The sequence below is a fragment of the Phocoena phocoena genome, chromosome 2, assembly GCF_963924675.1.
Source record: "Phocoena phocoena chromosome 2, mPhoPho1.1, whole genome shotgun sequence".
Taxonomy (NCBI): Eukaryota; Metazoa; Chordata; class Mammalia; order Artiodactyla; family Phocoenidae; genus Phocoena; species Phocoena phocoena.
The window spans coordinates 171233001-171258983 of NC_089220.1; the positions used below are offsets into that span (position 1 = coordinate 171233001).

The 25983-nt window shown below is 40.9% G+C and overlaps 1 protein-coding gene across 2 annotated transcripts in view; it reads right to left on the minus strand.

The window, feature by feature from the left end:
- ITGA8 (integrin subunit alpha 8) overlaps positions 1–25983 on the minus strand; it is a 177718-nt gene that overhangs the window by 79873 nt on the left and 71862 nt on the right. For both annotated transcript variants that reach the window (XM_065871272.1, XM_065871271.1), the window contains 2 exons: positions 5783–5828; positions 2720–2827 (listed from right to left, as the gene is read on the minus strand). In XM_065871272.1, the coding sequence (XP_065727344.1) occupies positions 2720–2827; positions 5783–5828 (154 nt within the window). The remainder of the gene's footprint in view (positions 1–2719; positions 2828–5782; positions 5829–25983) is intronic.

The following is a 25983-nucleotide window of genomic DNA, read 5'->3' on the forward strand; positions in this document are numbered from 1 at the left end:
ATTCACTTTTCAATCTAACCAATGCTCTTTCAGTGATGGCAAATATCAGGTTTTACATAAAGTTAGGCATATCTGAAAAGTTTTTCCAAATTTGAAAAGGGGATAGTTATTAACTTTTATATTTATAAAATATTTTTTTTTTACCAAATAGTGTTTTTTTTTTTTTTTGCGGTATGCGGGCCTCTCACTGTCGTGGCCTCTCCCGTTGCAGAGCACAGGCTCCGGACCCGCAGGCTCAGCGGCCATGGCTCACGGGCCCAGCCGCTCCGTGGCATGTGGGATCTTCGCGGACCGGGGCACGAATCCGTGTCCCCTGCATCGGCAGGCAGACTCCCAACCACTGTGCCACCAGGGAAGCCCTACCAAATAGTTTTAATCTTTCTCATTAGATGACAATTATGTGAATATTTATGGGTTGGCTTTTTTTTTTTTTTCCTCTAGTTTAGAAATGCAAGTAGCAGAAACTTCATAAAATTACACAGCTGGGCTTCCCTGGTGGCGCAGTGGTTGAGAGTCCGCCTGCCAATGCAGGGGACACGGGTTCGTGCCCCGGTCTGGGAAAATCCCACATGCCGCGGAGCGGCTGGGCCCGTGAGCCATGGCCGCTGAGCCTGCGCGTCCGGAGCCTGTGCTCCTCAACTGGAGAGGCCACGACAGTGAGAGGCCCGCGTACCGCAAAAAAAAAAAAAAAAAAAATTACACAGCTGTTTGAAAGGCAGAGAAATTCACGTTGAGGGAAATGGAGAACCATTTCCCAGTTAGAGGTTTACTTAATAGTTTTCAGATGTACAATACAAGATTATATCAAATACAGACAAAAATTACAGAAAAGAAAATCAACAAATGCTTTTCAATCATTTTTTAAAAAATGAGCTAAATTCCTATAATACATTTTAAAAAGTATCCGAGAAACACATTCGAGACTGAACCCGCTGTTAATTTTCCATCTTCTAATACTCTGAGTTACCCATTCAAAATTTTTGTCGTGAAAATAAAACATCTTTCAGGAAATGGATGCAATAGAATCAAATAAATAATTGTAATTTGCCCACGTAACAAATCTGATTTAATGCAACAAGAGTTCGTGAAAACAAGGCAATTTTCTTGTTAAAAAGTAATATTCATGTCAATCCCAAACTCCCAATCTGCTATAGTTAAAATAAAATGCCTTTCCATGATAAAAACAATTAAAAATTTTTTTAAAAATAAAAAGGAATATTCTTTCCATAAAACCAAACAGATCCCACAATCTGTTAAAAAAAACACTTCAATTTTTTAAAAAATTCAAAAACTGAAAAATCCTGAGAAAAGATGATCTCGTTCGTAACAACATTTCACACCAGAGTGTGCCACACATATATGCTTTAAAGAATTCAGTCTAGAAGTCCATTCAGTGATGAATGTGCGAACAGAGGACTGTTGGGCGAAATACCAAAGTTTTAATACTTGTGCCCAAGTAGCACTCATTGTTCATTTCATGTTCATTTCATCCAGGGTTAGGAGAGATGCTAGCTAGCTCTTTCACATATTTTCTCAGATCAGGTTTTCATTATAATATTTTATGGTTTCATACCATTTTAAAATGTGCTCAGGGCATTTCCCAGTTACTTTCAGAAGCTGCTTAAGGGGAAGACAGGCCTCCCTGAACCGAGAGGTCCCAGCAAAGGAGGTTTTTCAAAGAATTCTTCAGGGTCCTCTACACCCCCATCCACCACCCTCAAAGGCTTTGACTCCAGTCTGAACCCCTGTCCAAGGCCATGAGCAACGTGCTGAAACTGGCTTCTATGGGTCTATAGACTGGTGTGTTCTACATTCTGACTTTCTCAGGAACCGACCATGTCATCTGAAAATGGAGGTAAATCTCAAATGCTCCAAATGTTTGTTGATTTTTCAGAGAATATACCCTAAGGCATTACCCAATATGACAGACTTCTGACCCTGGAGGATCTACATATTGAGAAGCAAAGTGGCATTTTCTTGAGCTGTGCTACAGCCAAGTTCCATTTCTTACTGCCTTCGGGTGACCGGCCAGATTCACGAGGAACATTCTCAGGTGTGTGAGCCTGTCCGCCTACAGGCCAGGCAGAGGACTATTCCTGACGATGAGATCATGGCCACAGAAATATAGTTGAGGACACAAAAATCTCTATTTTTATAAAATTTACCTTCTGTCTCATTGTATACAGATGTGAGGTTATAAAACTGACATCTGTTTTCAGCACAGGAAACCAAGTAATTTAACTCAAGCCTATTTAAGAAAAAAAAAAAAAGGACAATACATATGTCTGAAAAGTGGTTTCCATATGCATATGCAAATACAAGCATCAAGGTATTTTATTATATTTTCAGTTTGGTTAATGTGTATTTTAGTATGCCAAGATTCTAAAAGAGATCTCCAAGATTTGCGTTGTCGGGAATTTTCTCAAGTGTTTTTGTTTCTCATCACACGTGGAGCCTGTAGATTGGAGAAATGGCCTTCCCATGACAGCAAAAGTTCAGCATCGTGTGAGAGATGCTTTTATTTTTCTTTTGAAAGACTAACAACTGGCTACTCAGATGTGGTGCACAGACCCACAGCATTAGCACCCCCTTGGAGCCTCTTCAGAAATGTAAAGTCTCAGCCCCCATCCCAGGCCTGCGGCCCCCAAAGCTGCATGTTCACCAGATCTCCAGGTGATCTTAGTCTGCCTAAGCGGGCGGCAGCACCGCACTGACTCACCAGGCCACAGATGCCATCGATTCTGGAATCTGGCAGGTTTTATTATCCAGATTGATGATCACCGGGTGCAGGAGAAGCTGGGCTCCCACCGTCACAACCGGCCTCGCTCTGCAGGGAGAAGACACACGGTTTTAACCAGCCCCAGGAGGGGCAGGCAGAAGCCCACTGCTCCACCTCTAGAGGCCACGGCCAACATTCCCGGCCCCGGTGCCAAGAATTCCCCTCACTGAGTGAACAGGTGGGCTCTAGACTCAACCAACGACCTCCAGACACATCCGGTAGCTCACAAATACAAATAAAGGAGCCATGGGCCCATGAAGCACAGCCACGCTCACGGACCTTCCCTGTCTGTGGAGGGGCTCACGGTATTTTGGCGACATGGCTGTGAAAGATTTCTCCTCTGGGACCTGCCGGTCTGTCCATATTCGCATCTGAATATGAGGAAGTACATCATCCTACAGTCACTCACGTTGCATCTGTAAGTACTCGAGTTTTGCTAGTTTTGTCGCCATGTTGGCTGGTGATTTTGAACCGCTGATCGATCATTTTCTAGACAAGCTTTGCAGACTGAGCTAAACCCGTGAGGGTGAGCTGACTCATGCTGTGCTTCACGTGGAGCAATGGTTCTCAACCCGGACTGCACAACAGAAGCACCCCGGGAGCTGAAAAACAGAAGCCGGTCTCCCGGGGTCAAGGCCAGGCACTGGAATGTCAAAAACAAAAACCTCCAGGTGATTCTATGGTGCGGCCGAGTTTGAGGAGAGGGGCTAATGCCGAGTAAACTCCATTCCAACCACCCAGGGAGGATAAATCAGACAAGAAAGTAAGTCACTGGGAAAAGGAATGGGGCAATATTTATAAAGCTTGGTGCCAAGATATAAGAAATGGGAGTGAAATCTCCAGATGACAGTGTGAGACGACGTGTTGCTTGTTTTCCTCCGACAGGAGGGAGGGCGGGGCCTTGGGGCAGCGTGTTGCTTAGGGCACTGGTTTAAACAATTCCGTGTTTACCGTAATGGCGCCCAATGGGAATTTTCCTGAACTCCTTTGCGCTATTATCTGTACTCTGTTACGTGATTTTTCTTTTCAATATTGTGTTAGCTCCAGCCCTTGGAAGAGCAGATGATAAGACAGGATGAGACACACAAGACACTTATTAGGGCAAATACTGATGAGGGAAAAAGGGGAGGGAGGGAGGAGGGAGGAGGCTGGGACCAGCAGTCAGAGTGTGATGTACGTCTGATTCCTGTGAAGAAGTAAGGAAACGAAAGAGGATCTGGGAAAGAAGCGCCAGCCAGGGCACTGGGGAGCCCTTGAGCCAAATCTGCCTGCTAGTGGAGCTCCAGGTGGGCCTGTATTTGTATCCCTGTTGTGTCCAGTAATCAGCTGGGAGCAGCTCATGGGAAATAGGGCCTTGTTGCACATGTAGACCCAGAGCACAGTGGAGGGACCATGAGTCAGTTTCACTCGATCAGCTCTGAATGGTGCATCTTCATGGCCACCACAAACACAGCCCCATCCTTCAGGTACTTTGAGAGTTTCAATCACCTGATTCTCTAGCCCCTGAAGTGGAGAGTGGCTAGTATAAATCAGCCCTCTGAGTATGTCTTGGGACTGATGAAGAAGACAATCTTGCCTACTTGAGGAAACCGACTTTAGAATCCCTCAGGGAGTTGACCTAGGTTCGAACTATGTGCCCAGAACACCTGGATTGGACCTCTGCCTTTTGTCTTGATATCCTGACCTAGTGTCTTGCATTCCTATAAAACATTTTTTAATAATAAAAAAGAATCTAAATTTTTTTTAAGAAGAAAGAAGAATCTAGTAAGTAATCGGTAGCACTGTCTACCAGTTACTTATTATTCCATGTACCTTACATGCAGATTCTCACTTAATCCTTTCAACAAAAATAAACTTGTAATGTAAATATTATGCCCATTTTACAATGAAGGAAATCTGAGGCTCAGAAAGTTATAGAAACTCGCCCAAGATTACAAATGGGTGAGTGTGTGGAGTGGCCAGGTTTTTTAAATCCAGACCTGTCACATTTGAACAGTTGTTCAATTCTTGCTTTGGGAGGCTACCAATTCTTGGTATTTCTGTTCCTTAATGTAGTGTCCACACTTGATGATAGAGGCCAGGATGCATGGCAACACTCCCCCACCCTGCGTTCCTTATCTATAGGCACATTTTAATGCATTTCCAAAGCAAAGAGAAGTATTCAAATGTAATAACTTAAAAAAATGTGTCATTTTAGAAGTTCTGCCAAGATTCACATCTTATTTAATGTTATGTTAGTAGAAGCTGGAAGTTTGGTCACGAGGTATGAGAAAAAAAAGACAGAAGGGCTGAAAGAAAGGGGAAAATATTGAGAGCAAATATTCCTCCAAACTTTACAAAGAGCATCTAAATGCTCTCCAAAATAGATAGTTTGGATTTACTCTTTAAGGCAAAACTAACAATGAAAAAGAAATGCATTTGAGATGATTAGAACATGTCCACGGATGGAGGAATAAAGAAAATGTGGCTTTCAGCCATAAAAAGGAAATCTTGCCATTTATGACAACACAGAAGTACCTTGAGAGCATTATGCTAAGTGAAAAAAGTCAGACAGAAAAAGATCAATACCATATGATCTCACCTACATGTAGAATCTAGAAACAAAAATCAAAACCAACAAATGAACATATAGATACAGAAAAGAGATTGGTGGTTGCCAGAGGTGGGGATGAGATGGAGGTGGAAATGGATGAAAGTGGCCAAAAGTATAGACTTCTGTTTATAAGATACATAAGTTTGGGGGATGAAATATATAGCATGGTGCCTAGAGTTAATAATACTGTGTTGTATATTTGAAAGTTGCTAAGAGGGTAGATCTTAAAAGTGCTCATCACACACACAAAAACTGTAACTATGTGTGGTGATGGATGTTATCAACTAGACATTGTGGTGATGATTTTGCAGTATATACAAATATTGAATCATTATGTTGTATGCCTGAAACTAATATAATGTTACATGTCAATAAAAGAAAAGAGCATTTGCATACCACCAACCACATACCTGTAAACAGCTACTTTTCCTGTTCCAAATGCACCCACAATTAAATCTAAAAAAGACAAAAACACAACACGTGTACAAATTTTATAGAAACGATCCAAACTCATAATTATAAATAGCACATAAAGCATCCTGAAATGCTGATTGCAGAGTGAGAGTCATAAAAGTAAGAACAGCAAATCACACCGTTCTTAAGACATTTTGGAAAGGATACTGGAACTTCACTCTAGCTCCGTAAGACACATACATCAATAGATCTCAAACCCTTCTGGACTCAGGAAGGCCAGCCTTCTAGAAATGCTTCAGATGCTCATCGTAACACCATTTCTCCTATCCTCCAGACTCAAGGCACACATCTTAAATCAGAAGGGGAAAAGCAGGGGCTAAGGGCCTACTAAGTGCCAGGCTCGTAGCACATAGTATTTTATCATCCCGCTACCGGAGCAACCCTATAAGGAAAGTATTTTACCAACGAAGTGAGACATTTTGGCTGTCATCTCGTCACAGCCATTTGCTCTTGACAAATGTGCGGATGGCGAGTATGGTTTTGGCACAGTGATCAGTAGCATATGAAATAACTGACATAGCATTACAGCCGTCTCTCCTCATTTGCGGTTTTGCTTCTTCAGTTTCAGTTACCTGTGGTCAGCCACGGTCTGAAAATATTAAGTGGAAAATTCCAGAAATAAACAACTCATCCGTTTTAAATTGCATGCCGTTCTGAGCAACGTGATGAAATCTCACGCCGTCCTGCTCTGTCCCGCCCGGGATGTGAATGATCCCTTGGTCCAGCGTGTCCTGTCCGTAGTCACTTAGCCAACTTGGTGTCTCAGTGCTTGTTCAAGTGACCCTTACTTTACTTAATAATGGCTCCAAAGTGCAAGAGGAGTGAGACTAGGGACTTCCCTGGCGGTCCAGTGGCTAAGACTCCATGCTTCCACTGCAGGGGGCAGGGGTTCGATCCCTGGTCGGGGAACTAAGATCCCGCACGCCGCGTGGCACGGCCAAAAAAAATTAAAATTAAAAAAAATTTTTTAAAAAGGAGTGATGCTGGCAATTAAGACGTGCCAAAGAGAAGCCGTAAAGTGCTTCCTTTAAGTAAAAAGGTGAACGTTCTCCACTTAATAAGGAAAGAAACAAAATCCTATGCCGAGGTTGCTAAGATCTGTGGTAAGGAGAAATCTTATGTCTGTGAAATTGTGAAGAAGGAAAAAGAAAGCCGTGCTAGTTTTGCTGTCGCATCTCAAACTGCAAAAGTTAAAGCCACGGTGGGTGAGAAGTGCTTAGTTAAGATGGAAAGGGCATTAAATTTGTAACAATAAGATATTTTGAGAGAGAAACCACATTCACATAATTTTTATTATAGTATATGATTATAATTGTTCTATTTTATTATTAGTTATTGTTGTTAGTCTCTGACTGTGCCTAATTTATAAATCCAGCTTTATGTATAGGAAAAAACATAGTATGTGTAGGGTTCAGTACTCTCCGCGGTTTCAGGCATCCACTGGAGGGTCGTGGAACGTATGCCCCCCTGGATAAGCAGGGAAGCCACTCTACAAAAATATTAAATAACAACAACAATGATAATACTAAATAGCACATATTGAACACTTATTCTAGGCCAGGAATCCTTTTAATAGATTTACTTTAACTTATTCTTAACAAGTTAAGAAGTCTCTATCATATTATTAGCACAGTTTTACAGAAGAGTAATTTGAGACTTAGGGAGGCTCACCGATACATTCATTGAAGTTCACACAAGTACGTAAGAGGTGAAGCTGGGTTACAGTGGTGCCGGGCAACAGAGCAATCTTAGACTATTTGAGGGGTAATGTTCACAGTGACCTCAGTGACCGGCTGATATATAGGGAGAACTCTCTGTTATTCTTAATCTCATCTATAATGGTTATTCTTTCTCGGTGGATGCAATCAAACAAAAATTTAAATGACCATGGTGATATCTGCAGAGTAACATTTAGAAGCAGAGATGGGAAAACTGGATTCGGAAGAAATAACGGCCACAGAAGAACACTTACAATAGCTGAAACTCTAACCGGTTAATTCTAGTAGGACAGAAGTGAAAATGAAAAAAAAAAGAAAAAGAGAGGAGGGAACTCCTTTGTCAGTGCCATATGGAAAACCGATCAAGAAATTAAACTGGTTCAATGGAGTTCGTACAGGAAAATGATTTATAGCCACATGCCCTTGACATTCACCTTTCCAGAACAAAGGAACTGGCCAGGCTGCAAGCAATATGATTCTTCTCTAGGGGCCTCTCTTGGCTGGGCCAAGGGCATTGTCCTCGGTCCATGATGCATGGGAGTTGGATGGATAAGCAGGTACATGAGCGCACATGGCTGCTTTCTTAGGGTGACTCTGAGACATGTACTTCCCTGTCTCCCAGATTTCCCCAGCTAGACAGAGTCCGAGTTGCCCACCCTGTCAGCCTCTTGAGGATAATCTTCCCTTCCCACATCTCTCTTCCCTACTCCCTTAGCAATGATTTTCTGGGGATATTTCTCAAACCACTTGCCTTCTTTTTTGAACTTAATTAATTTTTTTATACAGCAGGTTCTCATTAAATATCTATTTTATACATATTAGTGTATACATGTCAATCCCAATCTCCCAATTCATCACACCACCGCCACCTCCCCCCACCACTTTCCCCCCTTGGTGTCTGTATGTTTGTTCTCTACGCCTGTGTTTCACTCTCTGCCCTGCAAACCGGTTCATCTGTACCATTTTTCTAGATTCCACATATATACGTTAATATACAATATTCGTTTTTCTCTTTCTGACTTACTTCACTCTGTATGACAATCTCTAGATTCATCCACGTCTCTACAAATGACCCGATTTTGTTCCTTTTTATGGCTGAGTAATATTCCATTGTATGTATGTGCCACATCTTCTTTATCCATTCGTCTGTTGATGGGCATTTAGGTTGCTTCCATGACCTAGCTATTGTAAATAGTGCTTCAGTGAACATTGGGGTGCATGTGTCTTTTTGAATTATGGTTTTCTCTGGGTATATGCCCAGGAGTGGGATTGCTGGGTCATATGGTAACTCTATTTTTAGTTTTTTAAGGAACCTCCATACTGTTCTCCATAGTGGCTGTATCAATTTACATTCCCACCAACAGTACAAGAGGGTTCCCTTTTCTCGACACCCTCTCCAGCGTTCGTTGTTTGTAGATTTTCTGATGACAGCCATTCTGACTGGTGTGAGGTGATAGCTCATTATAGTTTTGATTTGCATTTCTCTAATAATTAGTAATGTTGAGCAGCTTTTCATGTGCTTCTCGGCCATCTGTATGTCTTCTTTGGAGAAATGTCTATTTAGGCCTTCTGCCCATTTTTGGATTGGGTTGTTTGTTTTTTTAATATTGGGCTGCATGAGCTGTTTATATATTTTGGAGATTAATCCTTTGTCTGTTGATTCATTTGCAAATATTTTCTCCCATTCTGAGGGTTGTCTTTTCGTCTTATTTGTAGTTTCCTTTGCTTTGCAAAAACTTTTAAGTTTCACTAGGTCCCATTTGTTTATTTTTGTTTTTATTTCCATTACTGTAGGAGGTGGATCAGAAAAGATCTTGCTGTGATTTATGTCAAAGAGTGTTCTTCCTATGTTTTCCTCTAACAGTTTTATAGTGTCCAGTCTTACATTTAGGTCTCTAATCCATTTTGAGTTTATTTTTGTGTATGGGGTAAGGGAGTGCTCTGATTTCATTCTTTTACATGTAGCTGTCCAGTTTTCCCAGCACCACAGATTGAAGAGGATGTCTTTTCTCCACTGTATATTCTTGCCTCCTTTGTCGTAGATTAATTGACCGTAGGTGCGTGGGTTTATCTCTGGGCTTTCTAGCCTGTTCCATTGATCTATATTTCTGTTTTTCTGCCAGTACCATATTCTCTTGATTACTATAGCTTTGTAGTATAGTCTGGAGTCAGGGAGTCTGATTCCTCCAGCTCCGTTTTTTTTCCCTCAAGAATGCTTTGGCTATTCAGGGTCTTTTGTGTCTCCATACAGATTTTAAGATTTTTTGTTCTAGTTCTGTAAAAAGTGCCATTGGTAATTTGATAGGGATTGCATTGAATCTGTAGATTGCTTTGGGTAGTGTAGTCATTTTCACAATATTGATTCTTCCAATCCAAGAACATGGTATATCTCCCCATCTGTTGGTATCATCTTTAATTTCTTTCATCAGTGTCTTACAGTTTTCTGCATACAGGTCTTTTGTCTCCCTAGGTAGGTTTATTCCTAGGTATTTTATTCTTTTTGTTGCAGTGGTAAATGGGAGTGTTTCCTTAATTTCTCTTTCAGATTTTTCATCATTAGTGTATAGGAATGCAAGAGATTTCTGTGTGTTAATTTTGTATCCTGCAACTTTACCAAATTCATTGATTAGCTCTAGTAGTTTTCTGGTGGCATCTTTAGGATTCTCTATGTATAGTATCATGTCATCTGCAAACAGTGACAGTTTTACTTCTTCTCTTCCAATTTGTATTCCTTTTATTTCTTTTTCTTCTCTGATCGCCGTGGCTAGGACTTCCAAAACTATGTTGAATGATAGTGGTGAGAGTGGACATCCTTGTCTTGTTCCTGATCTTAGAGGAAATGCTTTTGGTTTTTCACCATTGAGAATGATGTCTGCTGTGGGTTTGTCATATACGGCCTTTATTATGTTGAGATAGGTTCCCTCTATGCCCATTTTCTGGAGAGTTTTTATCATAAATGGGTGTTGAATTTTGTCAAAGCTTTTTCTGCATCTATTGGGATGATCATACGGTTTTTATCCTTCAATTTGTTAATATGGTGTATCACATTGACTGATTGGCGTATATTGACGAATCCTTGCATCCCTGGGATAAATCCCACTTGATCATGGTGTATGATCCCTTTAATGTGTGGTTGGATTCTGTTTGCTAGTATTTTATTGAGGATTCTTGCATCTATTTTCATCAGTGATATTGGTCTGTAATTTTCTTTTTTCGTAGTATCTTTGTCTGGTTTTGTATCAGGGTGAAGGTGGCCTCATAGAATGAGTTTGGGAATGTTCCTTCCCCTGCAGTTTTTTGGAAGAGTTTGAGAAGGATGGATGTTAGCGCTTCTCTGAATGTTTGATAGAATTCACCTGTGAAGCCATCTGGTCCTGGACTTTTGTTTGTTGGAAGATTTTTAACCACAGTTTCAATTTCATTACTTGTGATTGGTCTGTTCGTATTTTCTATTTCTTCCTGGTTCAGTCTTGGAAGGTTATAACTTTCTAAGAATTTGTCCATTTTATTGGCATAGAGTTGCTTGTAGTAGTCTCTTAGGATGCTTTGTATTTCTGTGATGTCTGTTATAACTTCTCCTTTTTCATTTCTAATTTTACTGATTTGAGTCCTCTCCCTCTTTTTCTTGATGAGTCTGGCTAATGGTTTATCAATTTTATCTTCTCAAAGAACCATCTTTTAGTTTTATTGATCTTTGCTATTGTTTTCTTTGTTTCTGTTTCATTTATTTCTGCTCTGATCTTTATGATTTCTTTCCTTCTACTAACTTTGGGTTGTGTTTGTTCTTCTTTCTCTAGTTCCTATAGGTGTAAGGTTAGATTGTTTATTTGAGATTTTTCTTGTTTCTTGAGGTAGGCTTGTATTGCTATAAACTTCCCTCTTAGAACTGCTTTTGCTGCATCCCATAGGTTTTGGATCATCGTGTTTTCATTGTCATTTTTCTCTAGTTATTTTTTTATTTCCTCTTTGATTTCTTCAGTGTACTCTTGGTTATTTAGTAACGTATTGTTTAGCCTCCATGTGTTTGTGTTTTGTACATTTTCCCCCCGTAATTGATTTTTAATCTCATAGCCTTGTGGTCAGAAAAGATGCTTGATATGATTTCAGTTTTCTTAAATTTACTGAGGCTTGGTTTGTGACCCAAGATGTGATCTGTCCCGGAGAATGTTCCATGAGGACTTGAGAAGAAAGTGTAATCTGCTGTTTTTGGATGGAATGTCCTATAAATATCAATTAATTCTATCTGGTCTGTTGTGTCATTTAAAGCTTGTGTTTACTTGTTAATTTTGTTTGGATGATCTGTCCATTGGTATAAGTGAGGTATTAAAGTCCCCCACTATTATTGTGTTACTGTCGATTTCCTCTTTTATAGCTATTAGCAGTTGCCTTATGTATTGAGGTGCTCCTATGTTGGGTGCATAGATAATTATAATTGTTATATCTTCTTGGATTGATCCCTTGATCATTATGTAATGTCCTTCCTCGTCTCTTGTAACATTCTTTATTTTAAAGTCTATTTTATCTGATATGAGTATTGCTACTCCAGCATTCTTTTGATTTCCATTTGCATGGAATATTTTTTTCTATCCCCTCACTTTCCGTCTGTATGTGTCCCTAGGTCTGAAGTGGGTCTCTTGTACACAGCATATATATGAGTCTTGTTTCTGTATCCATTCAGTGAGCCTGTGTCTTTTGGTTGGAGCATTTAATCCATTCATGTTTATTTAAGGTAATTATCGATATGTATGTTCCTATTACTATTTTCTTAATTGTTTTGGGTTTGTTTTTGTAGGTCCTTTTCTTCTCTTGTGTTTCCCACTTAGAGAAGTTCCTTTAGCATTTGTTGTAAAGCTGTTTTGGTGGTGCTGAATTCTCTTAGCTTTTGCTTGTCTGTAAAGCTTTTGATTTCTCCATCGAATCTGAATGAGATCCTTGCTGGGTAGAGTAATCTCGGTTGTGAATTCTTCCCTTTCATCACTTTAAATATGTCATGCCACTACCTTCTGGCTTGTAGAGTTTCTGCTGAGAAATCAGCTCTTAACCTTATGGGAGTTCCCTTGTATGTTATTTGTCGTTTTTCCCTTGCTGCTTTCAACAATTTTCCTTGTCTTTAATTTTTGCCAATTTGATTGACTATGTGTCCTGGCATGTTTCTCCTTGGGTTTATTCTGTATGGGACTCTCTGCACTTCCTGGACTTGGGTGGCTATTTCCTTTCCCACCCAAGAAGTTTTCAACTATAATCTCTTCAAATATTTTCTCGGGTCCCTTCTTTCTCTCTTCTCCTTCTGGGACCCCTATAGTATGAATGTTGGTGCATTTAGTGTTGTCCCAGAGGTCCCTTAGGCTTTCTTCATTTCTTTTCATTCTTTTTTCTTTATTCTGTTCCGCAGCAGTGAATTCCACCATTCTGTCTTCCAGGTCACTTCTCCGTTCTTCTGCCTCAGTTATTCTGCTATTGATTCCTTCTAGTGTAGTTTTCATTTCAGTTATTGTATTGTTCATCTCTGTTTGTTTGTTCTTTAATTCTTCTAGGTCTTTGTTAAACATTTCTTGCATCTTCTCGATCTTTGCCTCCGTTCTTTTTCTGAGGTCCTGGATCATCTTCACTATCATTATTCTGAATTCTTTTTCTGGAAGGTTGCCTATCTCCACTTCATTTAGTTGTTTTTCTGGGGTTTTATCTTGTTCCTTCATCTGGTACATAGCCCTCTGCCTTTTCATCTTGTCTATCTTTCTGTGAATGTGGTTTTTGTTCCACAGGTTGCAGGATTGTAGTTCTTCTTGCTTCTGCTGTCTGCCCTCTGGTGGATGAGGCTATCTAGTCAAACCACTTGTCTTCTAATCCTTGTCTTAATGTCTGCTCTAAAAGAACCCAACCTAAGACACAATAATTCTTGTTAAAAATGTTTTTTAAAAAATGGACTCAAATGGCTTCAGGATTAAAATCACAGTCAAAATTCAAGCAACCTAAGTGTCCATCAACTGATGAATGGATAAAGAAGAAGTGGTATGTGTATATATATGTGTGTGTGTGTGTGTGTGTGTGTGTATACACACACACACACACACACACACAATGGGATATTACTTTGCCATAAAAAAGAATGAAATATTGCCATTTGCAGCAACGTGGATGGACCTAGAGATTATCATACTGAGTGAAGTCAGACAGAGAAAGACAAATATCATATGATATCACTTATATGTAGAATCTAAAAAAAACGGTACAAATGAATTTATGTATTGAGGCAAATCAGAAACAGGCTCACAGACATAGAAAACAAATGTGTCATTACCAAAGGGGAAAGGGATGGAGGAGAAATAAATTAGGAGTGTGGGATTAACAGATACACGCCATTATACATAAAATAAACTACAATGATATACTGTATAGCACAGGGAACTACATTCAACATCTTGTAATAATCTATAATGGAAAAGAATCAGAAAAAGCATATATATATATATATATATATATATATCCATTTAATTGAGTCACTGCTGTACACCTGCAGCTAACAGAATATTGTAAGTCAACTATACTTCAATATAAAAAGTTTTTTAAAACTCTCTTGTTTATAGATACAGAATCAGATTCAGATCATAGACTCAAGACTGGACTCCAAAGCTCCATATTTTAAAAGATGTGCATGCTAATGTTTAATAAGTCAAATGAAGGTCATCTGAGGAGCTCTGTCTGTGAGATTAAGGAAGACGGTTAAGTAAAGGGCTACAACTTGACCATCTATGATTCATGGAATAAAATATTCTTTTCCAAGGGTTCAAATCTTTGAAGCCAGAAGTCAGAGTTTCTAAGTCTACCAATTTTTAAAATCACATCAGAATTTCAAGTTTTGCAACGATTTTGACATTTATTTTTTTTCTGTTACATTCGTCTCTCCCAGCACATCAGTGCGTTTTTGCTATGTCAGAGGAAAAAGCTACTGATTTGAAGAAACACGAACTCTGTTCTTCTTGTATAATCCTGGACTTAATTATTTAGACAAGTATAACACAGGTGGCACTTGGCCTGATCCGTATCTATTGATATGACACACGGACAGGAAAGTTCCATTATGAAACTGATTCAAGGGAATCATGTGCTTTGTTTTTGTCTCCAAATAAGGTGAAATGTTTGTATCTTGAGATTAGACACTTTATAAATAACAGAAGAATTATAAGAACTGACTCTTTGGAAATGGCCAAGAAAATGAGACTATAAACTCTTCCAGGGCAGGAATCTTTCCTCAGGTTTGCATATCACAAAGATTTTATGGAGTGGTAGGGGTTGAAATAAATGAAGAAAGAAAGAATCTTTGCATCCACGGCACCAGGCACAGTGCCAGAGACAGGGCAGGGACTTTATAGATACCTGTGAAATAGGAGGATAAGTAATCATGAGATAATATACTGAAGAAGAGAGAGATGAGGAAAATGTAACAGTTTTTAAGACAGGCTAATGTCAGCTACAATCAAGTTCTGCTGAGTTTTGGCATGTGCCCTTGAAGGTGTTGGGAGAGAAACGCATACACACGCGGAGGCTCCAGATTCAGAGGCTGCATCACGATCAGTCTGTCTTTACAGAGGAGAGGTTGAGAGCCACCCTCCTGAAGGTCAAGAGCAGCACACGTTTTTCTTTGGGAACTCTGGTTCCTGGGCCTCAGGATGGGAATTTTCCTACTCTGGAAAAATCAAATATCTGGCGAAACAGGCCACGTTTCCTTTTTTCATGAGAATGTAGCCACAGTTATTCAGAGGCCAAGAAAACAGTTATCTACCACCAGAAGTATGTTTGTCTTTTGAGACACCACCTTGGTATTGTGCCTGCTGGAAAAGGCCAGAAGCATTTATGCTCAGGACCTTAAAGTTATCAGATTTCTCTAGGGGAGGAGAATGGATCGGCTGATCTGTATTTCTAACCAATTTGTCCTTCCAGAATATGTGATTTGCTTTGATAAGTGCTATGTGATTTCCATGTATAGATATATGATGTTATGTTCCATATATATACATACATATATTTGTTTGAGTATATAGATGTATATACCCGTATGTATCTCTCTATATACACACATGTGTATATATGTGTGCATATATATACACATACATATACACACACAATTTTAAAAAATCTTGCATAATTCTGCCATGCTTAGGAATTTCTCCCCCCACCCACCCTGCCTTGGGACTTTTACTGTATTCTTTTTATTTTTATTTTATTGGCGTATAGTTGATTTACAATGTTGTGTTAGTTTCAAGTGTACAGCAAAGTGATTCAGTTATACATATATTCATTCTTTTTTAGATTTTTTTCTCATATAGGTTATCACGGAATATTGAGTAGAGTTCCCTATGCTATACAGTAGGTCCTTGTTGGCTATTTATCTTAAATACAGTAGTGTGTGTATGTTCACATCAAGGGATTTCAATGATAATCTGATGACAAATTTTGGTGCTAATATTTGGATTCATAACTCTGAACTTTTTCCCTCACTTTGAGACAACAGGTCTTATACCTTTATCTAATGTTTACTTTCCTTTCTTATAGAAACGTCTTAAAAGCACATTCTGAAAACAGGCAAACAAAAGCTTTGCCTTTCTTTATACAAAGACATTTAGCCTTTTAATTTTTCCCTTGAAGAAACATTTGGCCACTAAAATTGGTGCTTTCCCCTTAATCAAAAACTGTTCTAAAAATGCTGGAGTCCTTTGTTATCACTCACATTGCCCGAGAAACACAGTTTATTTTCCTTTTGGCTTTTGATGGAACTGAGTACTTTTAAGGATACAAAAAGGGGACATTAGCATGAATGCAGGATCAGTTGGCAAGAAAAACTAACCCTAAAAAATGTGAGGTCATAGGAGATGTATTACACCTCTGTTTTGTATTTTATTTCGCTAAAACTGTTGTTTTTAAACGAAGAAGAAGTAAAGAGCCAAGTCTCTAAAGTGGTACTTGGACTGATTTCATTAATCTCTGAAAGAAATTTTAGAGTTGGAAGAAGTTCAATGTGAAAACATCAGCTTTGTTCTGAGTGTGGATTTGAGGTCTGGGCCTAGGTAGGCAGGGGGCAGAAAGGAGAGAATGGAAACTTCATGGAAGGGGGTTAGATGGGAGGGGAAGACAACAGGAAGAGTGATGACAGGGTTAGATGAATGAGTCTGCCAGAGGCGTTTCATGGGGGGAAGCCTCCGCGGTCACCCAAGCACTGACATTTCATAAACTGTGAGCCTTCTTACCTGCTACCTTCTTTCTTCCTACTTCTTACTCTCTCATCTTCTTAAGAAATATACGAGTGCTGGTCTCTTGCTCAAAATGCCATCAAACTCCTCCTTTTAAATTTTGGACTTAAAAGACATTTACTATTTCAGAATAATTCTGGACAGTGAGATGTGCTATAAAGAGCTTCCAAATAAATGAGAAACATGGGAATGTGAAACTAAGAGTTGTATGAAAAGATAATGATGACTCAGGGGCTTCCCTGGTGGCACAGTGGTTAAGAATCCGCTTGCCAATGCAGGGGACACGGGTTCGAGCCCTGGTCCGGGAAGATCCCACATGCCGCGGAGCAACTAAGCCCATGCGCCACAACTACCGAGCCTGCGCTCTAGAGCCCACGAGCCACAACTACTGAAGCCTGCGTGCCTAGAGCCCGTGCTCCACAACAAGAGAAGCCACTGCAATGAGAAGCCCGTGCACCTCAACGAAGAGCAGCCCCTGCTCGCTGCAACTAGAGAAAGCCCGTGCACAGCAATGAAGACCCAATGCAGCCAAAAATAAATAAATAAATAAATTTATATTAAAAAAAGAGATAATGATGACTCCAAAGGAAAGTGCCCCCTGCAGCATGACCCCCCCAAATGTAGAAATCACAAAGGAATTTTTTTTTCTTTTTTGGTACGCGGGCCTCTCACTGTTGTGGCCTCTCCCATTGCGGAGCACAGGCTCTGGACGCACAGGCTCAGCGGCCATGGCTCACGGGCCCAGCCGTTCCGCGGCATGTGGGATCCTCCCGGACCGGGGCATGAACCCGTGTCTCCTGCATCGGCAGGCGGACTCTCAACCACTGTGCCACCAGGGAAGCCCCACAAAGGAATTTGAAGATTGAAACTACTTTTTTAAAACTGAAGCAAGTTCAAAAGAGAAGTGAAAGAAACAGAAGATGTTTACAATGCAGACCTCTGATCAAATGGGAATATTTTTCAATGCTTTCAAGAATGTCTGGCACCTATGAAAACATAAATGTTATTATTATTAACCCTATTTTATGACAGACTCATACAAATTAATAAAACTAAATAGTCCAATAAAAAGATAATAAACAGGCAATTCATGTGAAATTAAATAGCTGTGACCAATAAGTATATGAAAAGATGTTCAACCTCATTAGTCATCAAAGGATTACAAATGGAAGAAACAATGAGATATCATTTTTGACCTTTGAAATTTGAAAAGGTGAAAAGTTTAGTATTAGGCAGAGAGAAGAGAACCAAAAACTCATACGCTCTGTTTGAGGGAATAGAAATTGGCACCATTTTCTTAGAAGGTGCTTTGTTGGTATGTAGGACAATGCAAACGTTTGGCCCAGAATTTGCACTTCTAGGAATTTATCCTGAGGCTATACTGGACAGCTGTGCAGAGATGTATCCAGCAAAAGCTAACCTTCTAAACATTTTAAGTATATGCATTTCATTGCTACAACAATCCCATGTGGTAGATACCTTAATTATCCCCATTTTAAAATGGGGAAAATGAGGTTCTGAAAAATTAAATATAGTAAGTGGCAAGGCCAAGTTTTAAACCCAGGCAGTCTGGCTGTTACCTGTTTTTGTCCCAGTGCTCGCCAGGAGCATAGCTACAGGCTAACTTTAAAAAAATCTTAAAATTCAGGTATATTTTACATACAGTAAATTTCATCCTTAAAAAGTATCCTAATATGTGGAATCTACAAAAAGAGTACAAATGAACTTATCTACAAAACAGAAATAAAGTTACAGACGTAGGAAACAAACTTATGGCTACCAGGGGGTAAGTGGGGGAGGGATAAATTGGGAGATTGGGATTGACATATACACACTACTGTATATAAAATAGATAACTAGTAAGGACCTACAGTATAGCACAGGGAACTCTACTCAATACTCTGTAGTGACCTATATGGGAACAGAAACTAAAAAAGAGTGGATATATGTGTGTGTATAACTGATTCACTTTGCTGTACAGCAGAAACTAACACAACACTGTACATCAGCTAGACTCCAATAAAAATTTTTTTAGAAGTATCCTATTCTCAGAGCTTTGATAAATTCATCTGGTTGTGTAACTACCAACACAACCAAGATACAGAACAACTCCATCATCCCAGAACGTCCCCCATGCACTTTCTAGTCAAGCCTGCTCCACCCCAGCCCCCTGCATCCTCTGATCTGTTTTCCAGAATGTCTCATAGATGGAGGCATACAGTATGTAGCCATTTTTTTGGTTTACCTTGTCTGGCCTTTTCTCTCTCTTTTTTATTTCTTTAAACTTGTTTTATTGGAGTGTGGCTGATTTACAATGTTGTGTTAATTTCTGCTGTAGAGCAAAGTGACTCAGTTATACATATATTCATATTCTTTTCCATTATGGTTTACCACGGAATATTGGATGTAGTTCCCTGAGCTATACAGTAGGACCTTGTTGTTTATCCATCCTGTATATACTAGTTGCATCTGCTAATCCCAAACTCCCAATCCCCTCCTCCCCCACCCCTTCCCAGCCACCACAAGTCTGTTCTCTGTGTCTGTGAGTCTGTTTCTGTTTCATGGATAAGTTCGCTTGTGTCACATTTTAGATTCCACATATAAGTGATATCATATGGTCTCTGTCTTTCTCTGACTTACTTCCCTTAGTATGATAATCTCTAGGTCCATCCATGTTGCTGCAAATGGCATTATTTCATTCTTTTTTATGGCTGAGTAGTATTCCATTGTATATATGTACCACATCTTCTCTACCATTCATCTGTCAATGGACATTTTGGTTGTTTCCACATCTTGGCTATTGTAAATAGTGCTGCAGTGAACACTGGGGTGCACGTATTTTTCGAATGATAGTTTTTCCCGGTTATGTGCCCAGGAGAGGGATTGCTGGATCCTATGGCAACCCTATTTTTAGTTTTTTGAGGAACCTCCGTACTGTTTTCCATAGTGGCTGCACCAATAGTATGTACCCTTTTGGATCTAGCTTCTTTCACTGAACTTAGTGCATTTGAGATTCATCCACGATCTTGCATGTGTCAGCAGTTCATTCCTTTTTAATGCTGAGCTGTACCCCACTGACTCATGGTTTGTTTATCCATCCCTGGCTAAGGGGAGCTTGCGTTGTTTCCGGTTTTTGGAAAGTCACTATAAACATCTGTGTACAGGTTTTTGTACCTATATATAGGCCGATTTTGATTTGTAAATTCTCTCTCACTGTAATCTCTTTGAAGCTCTCTTTTAAATGCAGTGTTCTATTTCAAGTGGAAAATTCCTGAATAGAGGATAGAAATTTAGGAGTTCTAACCAGTTCCAGTTTACTTTGCCGCTGGCTTCCTAATGACTCTGGACAAGTCGCTCTTGGTTGCCAAATCTCCGGTGAAGTCTTCAAGGTTCTCCAGATGAGAAAGCCCAAGAGCTCAGTAGAATTGGTTGGGGTCACATGACTGTACTTTCTCGGCTCTGATTTACAATCCAGGACTGTGCTTTGCCTCTTGAGACAGCTGGGCTCCTGCAGGGTTTGTGCCTCGTCTTGCCTCCTTTATGGGACAGTTTCTGGCATTCTCCCTGGCTTAGCCAGAGCTGGACATCACGCTGGCCCACGTCCATGACTCAGCTCCCCGAGCTCCACATCCATAGACTTCTGGCTCCTGTCTTGGCACTACTCGTGCTCACAGCCCACAGCATCTCCTCCAGACACTCCTCATCCCTGTCCCGGCTCCATCTCTGGTAAGCCCCTTCCCACAGCATTTTAAAGGTGAACTGGGGGTTGTCAAGTACAGCTGTTTACCTAGACCCACCCAGGGTCTGCTCACTTTCATAAAAGGATGATTTTAAGAGAAACAACAGGATTAAAGATAACTGTGTAAAATGATGGAGTTAAAGATGCTGTGTCAATACGGCAATGCTGACTTGTAAGTGGGTTACGAAATTGGCTTAAGAGTTTGGCACTGGAAAAACAGCTCATGTCTGTGGGAAGCAGGCATTTAGATAAGTCTCCTTGAATTTGGTAAATGTGTTTATCTAAAAATAGACAGAGGCTGCCTTTCCTCCTTGCTTTTTTATTGTAACATGTAAAATATTACTGAGAGGAGGGTTATGAGTTGAGGAAGAAAACGTTTGGAAAAAAAATGCGTGATTTTATCCCAGAAAGTAATAATCCCAACAGGCTGTCTGAAATGCTTCCAAATGAGCTCTGAAGGAAAACATTTATGAGTTGGATTGTGGTATTAGGTTGCAACATTCTAATTTACTGAGACTTTATTTTCTTTTTAAAAAAATCCCACAAAAAATACGAGTGAACTATCAGATGATAAGTCTGCCTTATGAAAATTGTTTTCTGTGTGTTATTCGCATCCTGTGGCTGTAAGCATCACCCCTTTCCCCCTACCATTGCTTGATGCCTCGCTAGTTGCATTTCATGTCACTGGATCAAAGGCATTTCACTTTATCCTTGTTGTGGCCACATTTACAATATGTGTGCTGTCCAGTCAGTTGCTAAAAGTCTTGGAGAAAAGTTTGTTTCTTTTCGACCAGTCTCATTTATAAGTGGCTGACTACTGGGAATGATTTCACCGTCTCCAGAAGAGTCTGGTATTGAGGCCGAAAAGTCGGCCTCTGTATACCAGTGCTGAATCAAATCTCGGAGACAGAGTTTTGGGTGAAGTAGAAAAGAAGAGCTTTATTGCTTTGACAGGCAAAGGGGGACACAGTGGGCTAGTGCCCCTCAAAACTGTGTGTCCCAGTCCAGGGGGATTTGGTGAGGAGTTTTATGGCAGTGGTTCAAGGGTGGGGTTGCTGATAAGGATCAGGGCCCGAATTCCTTTAATCTGGCCTCAGGTGGTCTTCTGGTGAGCTTCTGTGATTCTCAAGGTTATCAAACTGTGACCTTCTCTCTGGAACATCTTCCATTTGTTGGGGGTTTTAGTTCTGTGGAAGAGCTCAAAGATATTGTCATGTGTATCCCTTGAGGCGGAACCAGGACCCTGCCCCAAGGCTGCACCATTGTTTCTTGGCTTCTCCTCCCTTGTCTCTGCATCCCCTCCCTTCACTGATCAACAACTGTTTGAACCTGCCCTTTGGAACTCAGGGAGGGTCATGGAGGCTGAAGTCTATTCCCTACAAACAGGAAACAGGGACACAGAAAGGCTTCTGTGCCCAGGAGCCCCACAGGGTCCTGCTCGGTTTCAGTATCTCACAAGACACTACTCCCACATCCATCCTGATAGGGAAAATCCTATGATTAAAACCTTGAGGGACTTTAAAAGTTTGCTAAGTGATGTGGACTGAATTGTATCCCCCCATCCCCCAAAATTTGATGTTGAAGTCTTAATCTCTGGTACCTCGGAATGTGACTCTATTTAGAGAAATGGTCTTTAAAGAGGTAAGGTAAATGAGATCATAAGAGTGGGACCTAATTTCATCTGGCTTGTGTCCTGTAAGAGGAAGTGTGGACACAGACACACACATAAGGAAGACCATGTGCAGACACAGAAAGAAGGTGGCCATCTACAAGCCGAGGACAGAGGCCTCGGAAGAAACCAAACCTGCCCACATCTTGAACTCGAACTGGTAGCCTCCAGAAGTGTGAGGAAATACATTTCTGTTGTTAGGGCCACCCAGTGTGTGGTACTTTGTTACGGCAGCCCTAGAAAACTGATACAGTAAGATACAAATTTATAGAGTTGCAAGGGAGGGAGCAGAGGAAGAAAGGAAGGTGTGGGCAGTGGTTCCCTATCCTGGGGACCCTCATTCAGCAACTGGGGATTGAACACCCATCACGAGCCAGGTCCTGTCCCAGTTGCCAAGGATTCAACAGTGAGCAAACCAACACATTCCCTGCCCTTCCAGCACTGATAGCCTATCAGTCAGCACTCCACGAGGGCTTGTTCAAGATGCAGGCCAGCACCCACCAACTGAGAGTCCCTGGGTGCGACCTACTTCCCCCGCACCGCGTATACCTGATGGGAATAAGAATATTAGATCCTTGTCTGCTGCGTGTTTGAGAAGAGGAAATAGTATAAGCTTCTGCAGCTGGTGTAGAGGAGCTGTCAGCGACAGAAAGAAAAGGAAGCCGGAGATGAGAGGGGCTGAGCATCCCCCCAAATGAGCTTCACCTGCATCACAACTTAGCCTGAAGGCTGGCCAGACCCCATGCTTTCTGTCGTACCCTCACGCTCTCATGAATTTCTATTAGGGCTGGTAGTTTTTAGGGAACTGGCTATGACCAATATCATCCCAGGAAAACGCCAGCAAGAAAATACAAGGTGATGGCCATACATAGAAAGAAGGGCGTCACGTGAACAGCGTTTGCTACTAAGAAGTACTAAAGAGGCTTTTGCTGCTGGGTTAGTTATTCTGAAAAGCTCTCCCCCTCGACTCTTAGGAAGCTCTAGGCATGTTCCCCGAGTCATCGCCTTAAGGCACAGGGCTAGGTCTGGTGCAAAGCATTAGAGCGTCTGGATCTCATCATTTGAGTTTCTTTCGGGTCCCTCTCACCTCCATCTAGTGGGTGAGGCTAAGAAATAACATATCGACTGCTTAGAGTGCTTCACAGTTTGCAAATCGCCTTTGTAACAGTCCTGAGCAGTGGGAAGCTAAGGTTCAGAGACGTAAGTGGTATATCCAGGATTACAGAGCTGAAAATGATGGGTGAAGAAATGAGAATATGGGCCCCCTGACTCCCAGTTTGGAGCTGTTTCTATCAAGCTGGCTACTGGTTCTCTTAGTCTAGCAGTTTGGCATTTAAATGCCCAGTGAATACAGAACGAAGGTCAGGGGTTCTGCTTGTCAAGAATGAGTGCACCACCTTGAGTGGAGCCTCCCGTGATCCCAGGAGAGGAAGTCCAGGTTTATTTAAAAGAGCATCATCGCCGCAACTTACATGTCTATTCTTTTTTAAAAATGTATTTTATTGACATATAGTTGATTTACAATGTTGTATTAATTTCTACTGTACAAAGTGATTCAATTATATATAATATATATATATATATACACACACACACATTCTTTCTCATATTCTTTTCCATTACAGTTTATCACAGGATATTGAATATAGTCCCCTGTGCTCTACAGTAGGACCTTGTTGTTTATCCATCCTCTATATACTAGTTTGCATCTGCTAATCCCAAACTCCCACTCCATCACTTCCCCACTCCCCACCCACTTGGAAGCCACAAGTCTGTTCTCTATGTCTGTGGTTCTGTTTCTGTTTCGTAGACAAGTTCATTTGTGTCGTATTTTAGATTCCACATATAAGTGATATCATCTGGTATTTGTCTTTCTCTTTCTGTCCAGGTCTATTATTCTACACAAGAATAAGATAATTTGTTGGACTTAAGTAGAGTTCGAAGATAGTGGCCAGGTAAAGAAAGGAGGGAAAGAGTTCATATGCCAAGGTGTGTGGCTGTGAGGAAATTGGTTTATTCATTTATTCTCATTCATTCATTCAACAAGCGTTTACTAGCCACCTCCAGTGCCAGCCACTGCTTGGGACACTAGAGTTCCATAATGAGCAAAATTAAATCCATTGCTTGCCCTCAACTAATAGTGTCCAGTCTCGAGGGGTGAAAGATGCATTTATCAAATAACCACAAAAAAATGTGTCATTTCAATCTGAGAGAAGTGTTTTTAGAGGAAGGACAACAGTCAGGAAAGGCTTCCTGAGGAAGTGACATTTGAACTGGGCTCCTAAGTGGGAAGCGAACTCCCGGGAAGATGTCCAGGGTGTGCAAAGACAGAAGGGATGCTTCAAGCAAATTACACTCAACTATTAAATCGTATATTCATCAATTAAAAATGACTTATATGAAGAACACGCCCCGGGAGCTCAGAAGTAAAGGAGAGGTTCTAAGTACAGGGGAACTAACTCCCACTCACCAGCGCCCACCCATCCATAAAAGGAGCCATGGCCAGCCAGAGAGTTTTTATTAACTATACACTTACAACTAAGATCAAGGATAAATGATATCCTGTCGTATTTACTGGTGCCTTGGGTTTCAGAAAGAAGCCAGCTTCTACAATTGAAGGTTTGGAAGGTAGTTAGTTTGGATTTAAACTGTCAGACTTATGGTTTCTGACCTAGCATGTAAAAAGCTTGGAAGTCGCCACTCCGAGCAAGTAGAGAGCTGAACACACTGAAAAATCAACCACTCTTCTAAGATCCACACGAGCGGTGAGATCCCAGGGCAATCTGCTGCCTCCACGCTGGAGAGACGGACAGGCACCTGCAGAGACTCACAGCTTCTCAGAGCAGCAACCTCCATGGGAACCAGAGTGGGGCAGGAAAACCCGGACTCTACTGGTGAATTGCAGGAGGCTCAGCGTGGCCAACTCTGAAAGTTAAACTCCTCCGGGGATCCAGTCATGAGGGGTGTGGGTAGGGGTCCACTGTCCTTAGTTTTTTCTCCTGGATCTCTACCAGGTTCTCCCAGGGAACAACAAAGAACAATTTCTAGTGCTTCTGGCAAGGGGAGGGGAGAAGAAATCAACTTGAAACACACCAGAGCACTCATTCATCTTTACAAGGTCTACCCTCAGGAGAAGCTGGTCATCCAGAGCCTGTCCTGCTGGGATAGGAAAAAGAGTCTAACCTGGGGGAAGGGAAATACCCAACCTCAACCGCTCTAGCCATCCCATCTCAACAAAGAAGCACGTGTGCCTCAACCGCTCTAGCCATCCCATCTCAACAAAGAAGCACGTGTGGTCAGAGTCCAGAAACATAGGCTCGCTGAAAGACTGAGACCTAATCACACCCCATAAAACACTCCTCCCCTCCCAATTCCCCACCAACATCTACTGCCATATTAGCTAAAGGCCTATTTGCAGCAGTTCCTTTTACCCAGTGTATCATGCCCAGCTATCAAAAAAAAAAAAAAAAATGACAAAACATACTAAAAAGCAATGTACATAGTTGGAAGAGACAGAGCAGGCATCAGGACCGGATTAAGATGTGGCAGGAACATTGGAATTATCAGGCCGGGAATTTAAAACAACTCTGATTAATGTGCTAAGGCCTCTACTGGATAAAGTATTTAAGAATAGAAGCATGTAAAAAAGGGAGGTTAGTGTAAGAGGAGAGAAGGAAATTCTAAGAAAGAACCAAAAAAGAAATGATAGAGATAAACAATATTGTAACAGAAATGAAGAACTGTCTTTGATAGTTTACTAGTAAAC